Source organism: Austrofundulus limnaeus, unplaced genomic scaffold, assembly GCF_001266775.1.
Source record: "Austrofundulus limnaeus strain Quisiro unplaced genomic scaffold, Austrofundulus_limnaeus-1.0 Scaffold118, whole genome shotgun sequence".
NCBI classification, from domain to species: Eukaryota; Metazoa; Chordata; class Actinopteri; order Cyprinodontiformes; family Rivulidae; genus Austrofundulus; species Austrofundulus limnaeus.
Window position 1 is genome coordinate 586140 of NW_013952520.1, and position 11789 is coordinate 597928.

Genomic DNA, 11789 nt, shown 5'->3' on the forward strand with positions numbered 1-11789 from the left:
AAAGACTTGTTGGAAAAAAATATATAAAAATAATTAAGTATAAACATTTAAGACACACAAATGCATGTACAAGTAAAAGGAAAAACAACTACCGTAATATATATTTAAACAAATTTAAACTGTGTGTTCAAATGTGTAGACTAATTTATTGGAACTAACCTGGAAAAATAAATATGAAATTCAATTAAAATATAAAACAGGAGATAAAGTTCTCCTTTTTTAATTTAATTGGTGCATTAAGGCTATTTATTTAGTGGTTCATATATTTCTGCTTTTATTTCTAATTATGTCAGTTTTGGTCCTCCRTACTGCAGAAGCCTGATAATCATCTAGTCATTCATATCAGGTGTGTTGGAGCAGAGAAACAAGTAAAATATGCAGGGCTGCGGACCCCCAGGACCAGGATTGCCCATGCCTGTTTTAGAGAGTAAAAAAGAAAAACAGAAAAAAAACCACATACTACAATTTGTCACTGCTTAAGCTCACCTTGCTGGAGGGTGTTGAGACTAGGCTGGTTAGGCTTAGGAGGCATCTGGCCTGGGCCCAGAAAGTCCAAGCTGATGTTAACAGAGTGGTCCGACCAGGTGGACGGRAGAGATGCTTTGGCTCCTGCACTTTGAGCGGGCCCTCCATGCTGCACCAGTTGTGGTTGTAGAGGACCCCCCATGTTCTTTATGGTGAAAACACAGAAGAATGTAAGCACTGATGCAACAATAAAGAAAGAGCTCATTCATACCAGAGAACCCCACAGACGTATACAGTTCCAACACTGAAAAGTCTAGATGAAAAACTGTATTTTTGGCCTCTAACCTCAACTGTGACCAACTTAACCCTTCGAGTCTGTCGAAGAAATCTGCTAAAGCAACTGGATAAACCAGAGTTGGTGTCATTAAGCAAAACAAAGAACAAGTTCTCTTTTAAAGTAGGTCAAGAACCCTTTTACATAAAACCCCAGTCTACATGTGCAAGCTTTTGTTGAGTTTGTTGTGTTCTTGAAAGTCACATCCCATTCTTTTCATTTTGTGTCAGTAACAGGAGGAGTGGGTGGTCTCTGGGGGAGGTTTGCATCTGGTGAAGCTGAACGTTAATGTGCCACAATCATTTTGGCCCTCTGTCTCTCACTCACAGCGTAAGTCTCTGTCGCACAAGCTTTCTGGCTAAGGAGCGTAGACTGGAGTGGAGGAATTTTTCCCATTTCACATTTAACAATCATCAAGCGGCAAGTTCACTTTTTGTGTTTATATTAAGTGCTAAAAGAATTTAAACAAAGTCAAGATGCAGTAGGGTTTTGAACATTATTACTTGTCAGTCATAGAATTTAACAGGGAACAAAATTAAGCTAAAGTTAGAGCAAAAAAAAAAAGGAGCTTTGATCTTTGTTATAATTAATAAATAATTATCTGTTTGAAGACACGCTGGTATATTTTTCTTACGTTACCAGACTACATTAATTACCTGCTACTAACAGCATGGTTTGCCTTGGGGTTCAGCCATTCTGACYATTATAAGTTAAGTAATTTTAAAACAAAGTTGCTACATTAACAAACACCTTCACCCAGTTACAAGAAATCTGACAGAAACTAAATATTGAGGGAGGTACAAGTATTCAAGGACACTCYAACCATAGCAACTTGCAAAGATCTAACTGGAAGCATTGCAGTTTCCCAACTTAAAGATGTTWTTAGTGTTCATGATCATTACTAAAGCTTGGCTTATACTTCAACACGAGCTGAGACAGCGGGTTGGTGATGGCGTCATTTTTGGATGTCTTTTTCTGACCAAATATAAACAGGAAGAAGAAAATAAATAATAAATTCATAATAGTTTTACATTTCGCTGTTCATGGTGATTGTTTCACATATTTTATTCTTTTCATCCTTTTTCTCCCGCTTTCAGCAACCTAAAAAATTTGCATTTTGTCAYATTTTATAAACATGTACAAGTTTAACACAAAAGAAAACTCAGGTTTTTAATAAAATTACTGCTCATCAATTAATCGTTCGTCAATCAATAAAATCAATCGACTTTAACTCCGTTGATAACTTGAATCCCTAAAGTTTAACTACTGAGAAGTTTTGTTACCCATTACAGTCAGATATCAGTGTTTTTATTGAGGATCTCATGAATCTCCTTGTTARAAAAGATTTTCACAAACATGTGACAGATCGACAGCTTCTTGTTGTTTCAAACAGGATGCTCACTATGCTCATCATCTGTCCAAAACAAAAAAAATCTAATTGCACCATATTTACTGCTAATGTAGGAGCGTCACAATATTGTGCCACTTGACGTTTTTTTAATCAGYTGCTTTTATGTTCACTTAAATTAAAGACAAGAAAATGAAGCTTAACTATTAGTTTTTTTTCTATCCACAGGTATATGTATTACTTCCTATTAAATGTTTAAACTCTTCAATCTGYATTTGTCAATAAATAACATAACCGAAACCTTACCGATTGAAGAAACAGTTTTCTAATGTTAACATATAAAAGCTTCAAGAAGAGCAGGTTGGCAGTTCAAYGCCAGCTTATACACATACTGAAGTACTTTGGCAAGACACTGAACCAGTGTTTACAGAAATTTAAAGACTGGTGTGTGAGAATGGGTGTATAAGAGATGCAGTATATACAGTACATGCTTCAAGTGGCCAACAAGCATAAAAGCGTGCTAAATGAAGGATTTTGCATAAATTGTTAACTCTATTTTAGGATGCACCCCCCAGAAACATAAAAACAATCTCTGAAGGAACACAAGACAACATGGCAGTATGATCTGCAGATATTTTGCTTCCACCTGTATTCCATTTATGCCAGACACATGAGTTTAACGTTGATATTCTCTAAATTAATTATGAATAAAGAATGCTCGTGTGTTTGAGAGCAGCCAAGCGTACCTGTGACATGGACTGGGGAAGGACTGTGGTGCTCAGGCTCTGTGTGCTGTTCATGCTGAAATTGAGGCTCTGGGAGGAGGTGATGGATTGAGTTGGCGCCATCAAGTCAAACAGGTCTGCTGAAGCGGGACCAGAGGCTGGAGCTGGAGCCGGGGCAGTGGGAGAACCTGCTGTCATGGCTCCAAAAAAGTCATTTCCACTTGTGTCAGCACTCTGAACAGCTGCTGGAATTTGACCTCCAGGAAAGGCATTCCATTCACCAAAGTCTCCATTGGTGCTCGAGGTCATAGCTGGGGCTACATTGTAGAAAAACAATGAAACAAACAATTACCTATCCTTGCCATCCAGGTCTATTTTTATTGTTTTTGTAGGAGCTCAACAAGYAATTCTAAAATTCAAAATACAGAATCTATACAAGCACTTGTGAAAATAAAATCCAAATTTTGTGAGCAGAGTTTAGCTTCGTCCAGGAATTTTCAGTGACCACTAGTGCCACGCTTTAAATTTTTATTGAACCGGCCCGGCCTGCTTTCTCCTTCCACCCCCGCCAACAGCTTCTCCTGTCCCCGTCTCCTTGTCATYCATAACAGGAGTTGATGTGTGTCTGTTCTTATTATGCAGAGCAGGTAGCAGGCTCCATATGGCCAGGCACCCCCCCCCCCCCCCAACATTCCTTTGAATATTCTAGCAGTACAACTGCAACAGGGCAGCGTATCCAGACACACTAACAAAAACCCTCCTGAAACATACCAGGTCCTGAGGACAGTCCAGCTGAGGCAGCAGGTGAGAAGTCAGCAAATCCACTGAAGTCTGCATTGAGAAACAAACAAAAACAAGTCGGCTTTAAACAGGTAGATTCCAGGTGTGGTTCTTGAATAGTTAGCATTCCRGGAGTGTTAGAGGAGGGAGAGGAGAGGTGGTGGCAGCGGCAAGGTGGAAGAAGCCAAACATCTGTTCAGTGCGCTAACCCTCTCCATTCACAAGGGACTCCTCCAAAAAACATCTGGTGGAGTTAGTTCCTATACATCAACTCCCTCCCCCTGCTTTCCCCAAAATCTGAGGCTGGTATCAGCAGCTGAACAGCATCACTTCAAACAGAGTCAAGAGTCTGTAGTTAGATTTTCTTTCTGAATAAAGGATTCCCTAAGATTTTCAACTAGTTGTGGTTTCTTTGCAGGGTTCGACACATACTTTCAAATCTTTCAGAGGTCTTAAAAATATTAACATATTGTAAGTAGGATGATTATGATTTGCCCCTTTGTGAAGTTGGTGTTAAGTTTAATTTCAAGTGGCATTAAAGAGATCTTAAATTAAATTAGCCTTAAGCTGTAGAAACCCTGTAATATTTGTGTAGTACACATTTTTCTTGTGTTTTATCAAATTTTGAACATTTTTGTTTCAGGCAGGTGACCTTATACTGTATGTCGGGCAGATTTAAAAAAATATTTTTCTTTACTTCGTCTTTTTCAGTTTCGACTAATTTGTCTACTGAAAGCACAGAAACGCAGCAGACGATGACAGACAAGATGCCTCAGTCTTGTTATTAGTTACATTTTACCTGTGGCAGCAGGCTGGGTAGGTGTTGTGTCCACCATTAATAGGTCAGCTAGGCCTGTGCTGGCAGGTTGGGGAGCAGCTGCAGGCTGGGTCTGGATGAAAAAAAGATAATAAATCACAAATGAGTGCAAACAGAGGACCAGAATAATAAATCATGATTTTATAAGATTAAATGAGCATTTGCTACCTGTCTGACTGTGGTGTCTGGGCTCTTGTCTCCTGTGTAGTTAGCTGCAGCTCCCAGGTCCACTTTTTTGGACGGCATTCCTTTTTTTCTTGATGCTGTTGTTTCTGTTGCTTGGACAATCTGTATGCTCTTGGTTGTAACAGTCTCCTCGTCATCCTTGAACTCTTTCTTTGTCCGACCATTGTAAGACGAACGATCCCGGTCCTCTTCATTGTCACTGGAAGAAATCACTATGTTAGGTGAAATAATAAAGCAAAGCTGATCTCTGTCTGTGGACTATTGTTTTAGGTAGATTAAATTGTTAAGAACTGAATTATTGCACCTTGGCTGTCTAATAGGGCTGGGCGATATGGCAAAAAAAAGGTCACGATTTTGTAAAAATCAAAGTTTTAGAATTGAATTTCCCATTAAATATGTCATAAAGAAATATAAACCCTACAAACAGCAACAATTTGTACACACTTTGAATATGATCTAAGCTCATTTACTTTTGTTATGGAAGGAACCCCCACCCCCTCCTGTTTACAGAGCTTTTTGAAACAAAGGACAACGCTGTTTAATTTTTTCTGAAAGAATATCTGATTCTGCACACACGACAAAAACTCCCAGCTTCTGAGCATTCAGGAGTTTGCAGCGTCTCTCAGCTCCTGTTTGATGTGACTCAGACAGGAAGTGGTCTTCACGTTGCATCCAGCCCATCGATGGTGTGCCGATAAAACTTACAGAAACGTTCTTCTCCAGATAAATGAAGAACCGCTGGGACATTGTTCTGTCCTAAATGCTACTTCATATTTTTGGAGGACGCTTTTGTTTTAGCGAGCTGCGCATCGCGGCTCACTTTTACTTTTTCCCCCTCTCCCTCTCTGTGTGTCCGGAGGGGGGACACCTCACATGCCTGTTAGCAGGTAACAGCAGGTACAGGAAGTGACAGCGGCCAAAAAGCGAATTCTGTGAGATTCAGCGTTTTATACTGGATTACTTTGGTCAGTTCTGCGATTCTGTCTGCATTTCCTTAGCAACTTAAACGAAAGAGGAGCAGGAGGTGGATTGGCTGTTGTTGCGCACATTTCCGCCATGTTTGATCAAGTAAGAGGCTCATAGCTGATCACCGTGATCGACCTGAATTTTTTCTCGATCAATAATTGCCATCAATTAGCCCAGCCCTACTGTCTAATGAAAAATATTCTAAAATAAATTTAAATAAAAATGCTGAACACAGCTGTGGCACTTTTAGCATTCACTTCAGTCTCAGTCTTAGGGAAATCCATGGTCATCACTGTTCTACACAGAGCCACCTGGAAACAATTAACATGGCTCCTACTGCTAGTCACAGGGTTGGAGGACAAACAAGAGGTCATCATAAATAACTGGATAACTACTGAACACATAAGAGGGTTACATACATTAAAAACAGAAACTGTTACTTCCTATTATTCATATGAACCCGTTTCTACACAGGAACAATTCACAAAGCAACACCTTAAGGCAGTTACAATTTGGTTAGACACAAAATCCAAATTTGCCAGGAACATTGAAGACAAGAAGAACTTGACTGACCGTTTTGGTTTCAAGTTTTTGTCTTGCAGGCATTTGGTGCACAGATGAAATTACAATCCATTGTGCATCTCATGATACTATGGAGATTAACTGTTTCGTAAAAATACTTTGAGGTAATACCTGAGATTTTGTTTTCAGAATACACATTTTCAAGTTGGTTTCATGTAGACAGCTGCATTTCCCCTTTTTATTTCAGTTTCCTACATTTTCAAGCTGCTCATACAGTCCCATAAACTGTCAGAGTGGGAGGTCTGTGATGACATAACCTCTATAGTCTCTAAAATCTGACCGTGAAATTTCTGGTGAAGAAGACAAAACTCTACATCTTTGGTCATATCTAGTTGAGCGCATCGTCTCAGTGAATTTTCAAGGCCTTTAGTGGGTTAGTAAAACCTATGACATGTTTAATTTGTTTAAAGAATGATGTGCATAAATGAATAACCTCTTAAATTCAGTGAGCACAAAGATTTTAACACTAAACAAGGCAAGGCGGCTGCCTTGCACTGGTATCACTGGGCCCTCTGACCACCACCAGTAGGCAAGACAGGTAAAGTGTTTGGACAATCAATCACTGAGGTAGATGGAACGGGGATTCGAGCCGGCAACCCACAAGACGATTCTAACCACTCAGCCAGTCGTTAAGGTCACTGTATGCCATTTGCCTGTTTCTGCTGTTTTTACGATACTGAAACAAATCCTCTTCAGCAAAACTCTTTGGGTCAGAGTGACGAAAAATGTCTATTTCAACCTCGCTTTTTTGTTTTTAAACAAACAATATTTACAACTACAGGTAATACTACGCCAAATTTCTCCTACCTGATTCGGTCTGGTGAGTCATCTCTGTCCTTCTTCCTGAACCTGTTTATGGTATCATCAATGGTACTACCAATTGTGTCCCGAATCTCCCCAAACTTTTCACTGAAGGGAAAAGGACCTTTACTTTTGTCCCAATCATCGTCCCACTTTCCTCGACTGTCGCTGGAGTCGTACCTGTCGCCAGCTAAAGACAAGGAATTACAACAAAAGGAAAAAGGAGAAATAGTCAACTGTGATTTTCACTACTAAACTGAAAATACATCACAAGTATCCAAGTAAGTACAGTGCAGGGAAGTAAATATATTGATATTACTTACAGTAACCTTTATAGCTCATAGAGTTAGAGGATACACCAACATATTTGTCTTTGTTCTTTTTAGCCTTTTTTCGTTCTTCTCTAAGCCTTTCATCATCCTGAACAAACTCCACGAGCTCCTTCACCTTCTGACGCACATTTACACCCTGATCCTTCCCATTCTCATCTGGAGACAAAGATAGAAGACAAAAGGAACATAATGTGATGAAATCACACACTGCAATGTTAAATATCGTGAATAAACATCTTGGAACAGCTGAGTGTCCCTACTGGAATCTTAAATATATTCACATACTTGAAAAGAATGAAAGCAGCCTTAGGGCAGTGTGAGAGTGTGAGTGTGTGTTAAACAGTGCTACACACATCCATTTAGCTTACACTAAAGCTATAGTTCAGAAACACTCATTATTGCAGTCTCAATGTGCAGAGTAACACATCAGTAACTTAGTTTAAAAACATTAAGTCAGGATAAATATGAAAATGATACCATACCTACAAAGTGGTAACTTTCTAATGATCKCAGGTCATAGAGATGTTCTCTGGCGCTGGTTACAACCCTCTCTGATCCATTTCTGATTAGATGGGCCAACAACAGCAGGGCCTGGAAAAGAAGAGCCCAACAGCAGTTGAAGCAGAATGTCACTGAACCGATTCTTCCTCCAACAAGACTGACTTCACTTTTTATAACCTTCATCAAAACTGTACCACACATTGAAAGCAGTACTGTGTCACCATTAAGCAAATGGATTTTGTTCCTGTAACTGACCTTGTAGACTCTCCTCCAGTTCTTTTTGTTGTCCCTCAGCATGCGAGCCCACAGCATGTTCATCACCTCTGGGAATTGCTCATACATGAAGGTGGATCTGTTTATAMAAACATTCAACAAAAGAACAGAAAACAGGGAGTCACTGTCTTTTAGTAGAGAAAATGTTTCACGTGCAATAAATATAAACTGACAAATGGACAGAGACACCCACTGAAGTTTGGTGCAAACCTTTCTTTATTAACAGCCCACAAGAGGGAACTTAATTTATATGAATTTGGTACTGAAGGTTTCTTCAGCTCGTTTGCAAAGACTAACTCTGGCACAGTAAATAATGTCTACAAATACATACTGAATATTGCATTTAAAAAACACTCCATTTAAAGGGTTCATGTGATTTTTTTGTTGTTGTTTACATTGTACTCCTCTGTCTGCACAAGATCTAAACTGATATATTTTTTTAAAAAATCTGTTTTTTTAATAAATTTGTTCATAGACTAAAAGTAGATCCTAACAGGCAGAGTTAAGTGTGCACGCCATTCAAAAAAGTTATGTCACTAACTTCCTAACACCATTACCCAAATTCTGAAAATTCAGCAATGTGCTTTTTGATTCATTTTAAAACAATACAAAAATTATGGACTTCTACAAGTAAATGTCCTTTGAAAGCATCCAGTTGTCACCCAGTGTCAGTAAGTAAAAAGCAATCTAGCAGCATCAGACAACTCTAAAGTTTAAAAAACAAACAAACCTTTATTTAACCAAGCAGAACATTAAGAATTGATTCCTATTTTTAATGCTGGTGTGGCAAGTGTCAAAGACACTTGGAGGAATAAGGKGCAAAGGAAAACATAAAATACTCTTATTTACAACTCTAAATTCTGGAATTTTTATACACATTCACAGTCTCTTGGTCACATAATCTATCAGTGACAGCACAATAATTTTCTATGTTCATTATAAAGTCAAATGTTTTACGAACTGTGCAAAGAACAGACTGCATCATGAACATGAGTGCAGTGAAAAATAGTTAAGGAGATTCTAGCTAAAAAAAAAAAAAGTACAGAATTCTGGAAAAAAGATAATTTTGATTAGGGTCAAATAAAAAGACTGTGGTCAAAAAACTAAAGACAGAGATACAAAATGGGCAACGAGAAATAGAGATTTGTAAACTGATGTATAAGACCAACTGTGGTTTATCTGTTTACAAACCCATATTGAGGATTTTCAGCAGGACATGATTTTTTTCTCCTTACCTTGCAATTTCAGTCATTAACTGTCCTGATGGTCCCCATGGATCATCATTGGTCGCTTCTCTGACTTTAGACTCCACCTCCGAGTAGTTCATCACTACATTGGTTCTATAGAAAACAACAACAACAAAATTGCAGCTTAAATTAAGCAGTGTTTGAGTTCAGAATGTGGCGAAACCAATAACATGGGTAATATGAATGCAAGTTTCCTGCAGAACAGCCACACCCAAGTCAATTTGTAAGCTAGAAACACAGTAGAAAGTGTTTTCAATAACAGGAGAGAGGGACTAAACAAGCAAATGCAAATCTAGACACCATACAAATACATTAATGAAAACTGAAATGATMATTTCTTCTGTCTGCAGATGAGGTTTTTCCTGTTCACATTGAAAATAAATAAGGATAAAGGAACTCGAGTTGAAAGCCGTAACATGAATTACCAAACAACTGCAGGTTAACAGATTTTTTTTCTAAACCAACTCTTATTTTTTCTTTACAAAGAATAAATAAACTAAACATTACCTTACTGTGTAATGTTTGTTCAAAACCACATTTTTGGTATTGTAAACAAAAAAAGTCTAACTTTGACATCCAATATTGATTAGACTGTGCAGTGCACAAAGTAAAAAGAAAAAAAAGACAATGTTGCAGAAATATGAAGTGTTGGAGATTTTACAGTACATTATTGTATGTTTTTCTGTTTGCATTAATTGGCAAAAACACCTTTGTATACAAGATTTTGAAACACAATAGGACTTTTCCTGATTGTAAAAAGAGATTGAGTTATTTCATTACCTGGTGTCTGGACCAAAAAAACTGGATAAACTGGAAATAAGATAGACTGCCAATTTCTCCTTGTGACACAATCACTGCCAAATTTTTGCAAGGTCTGCATCACAAAAGAGGCATATCCACGCTTAAAGCATTGTGTTCAGAACCTGCGTAAACAATACGTGAGCCACAACTTTTARCTTGCATTAAAATGGTTTCTTTCACAACTTAAATAGTTTAACCCAAACCCAAGCAGAGATCTTGTTCTAGATTATTTATCAAGCTCTGTCACAACTTTATTCAGGGTGGGGCGAACAAAGAATTTGAAGCTCATGTGTGCCTCGCAGCCACATCAGCAAAGAAATGTAGAGCCTCTTAAAAGCAGATAGGAGATTTGTGGCCATTTAAGCATTTAAGCTGTAGCAGCATTTATCACTCTAGTAGATAACTATTCTATAGGATCTATGTTAGGCTGATGAAAATAAAATGTATTTAGAAACTATTACTGCATTTTTATAATTCATCTCACAGAAGCGAACATGAACTACTGAGAAGTCCAAGACAAGACAGCCCTAAATCTCATAATGCTCATGCAACATTTCATTCAATCTAGACAAGACTTGAAAAAGAAGCCATTATGTTTTATTCAGTTTTATTTAGTTGTAAGTGTTCGTACTTTGTAAAGTAACATGTTAAAAACTCAAGGTGCAAGAATGAAGAAGCCTCGAAYGTCTGACAGAAAACCACTAGAGGACACGATGCAGTGATGCAACGTTTTATCTCTTTACAGAGGCGGCAGCTGTTGTACTTATCAGTCAGATCAAACGGAAGCTGTGATGCTCCCACAATGACACACTATCACACAAATTTCCGCTGCTATAATACTGCGGCAAAACATTTCCCCTGATGCTGTACATGAACTTAGCAAATTCCATTCATCACATTTTATTTTTGAAATATTTTCTTTTTAATTGAATGTGTGTGTGTATATATATTTTTTTTTCTCTAATCTGAGCTGCTGTTAACCTGCCATTGCTGAGGCTGGTGACTCGGATGAACTTATCGTCCGCAGCAGAGGTGACTCTTGGTCTTCCTTTCCTGGGGCGGTCCTCATGTGAGCCACTTTCTTTGTAGCACTTGATGGTTTTTGCGACTGCACTTGGGGACACTTTCAAAGTTTTCCCAATTCTTCGGACTGACTGACCATTTCTTAAAGTAATGATGGCCACTCGTTTTTCTTTACTTAGCTGCTTTTTTTCTTGCCATGAAACACATTCTAACAGTCTATTCAGTGGGACTATCAGCTGTGCACTGTATCCTCCTACTGCACAACACAGCTGATGGTCCCAACTCCATTTATAAAACAAGAAATCYCACTTATTCAACCTGACAGGGCACACCTGTGAAAAGAAAGCCATTTCAGGTGACTACCTCTTGAAGCTCATCAAGAGAATGCCGAGTGTGTGATGCAGTAATCAAAACAAACGGTGACTACTTTGAAGAACCTAGAATATAATATTTTCAGTTGTTTCACACTTTTTTGTTCAGTATATAATACCACATGTGGTAAATCATAGTTTTAAAGTCTGCAGTGTGAATCTACAATTTTCAGTCATGAAAATAAAGAAAACTCTTTGAATGAGAAGGTGTTTCCAAACTTTTGGTCTGTACTCTGT

General features: G+C 38.2%; 1 protein-coding gene across 1 annotated transcript in view; it reads right to left on the reverse strand.

The window, feature by feature from the left end:
• clint1a (clathrin interactor 1a) overlaps positions 1–11789 on the reverse strand; it is a 16278-nt gene that overhangs the window by 2697 nt on the left and 1792 nt on the right. The window contains exons 2-11 of the mRNA XM_014014689.1: positions 9346–9450; positions 8093–8189; positions 7819–7927; positions 7328–7492; positions 7011–7194; positions 4638–4854; positions 4452–4542; positions 3644–3703; positions 2894–3189; positions 487–670 (exon numbers count right to left, since the gene is read on the reverse strand). Coding sequence (XP_013870143.1) covers positions 487–670; positions 2894–3189; positions 3644–3703; positions 4452–4542; positions 4638–4854; positions 7011–7194; positions 7328–7492; positions 7819–7927; positions 8093–8189; positions 9346–9450 — 1508 coding nt within the window. The remainder of the gene's footprint in view (positions 1–486; positions 671–2893; positions 3190–3643; positions 3704–4451; positions 4543–4637; positions 4855–7010; positions 7195–7327; positions 7493–7818; positions 7928–8092; positions 8190–9345; positions 9451–11789) is intronic.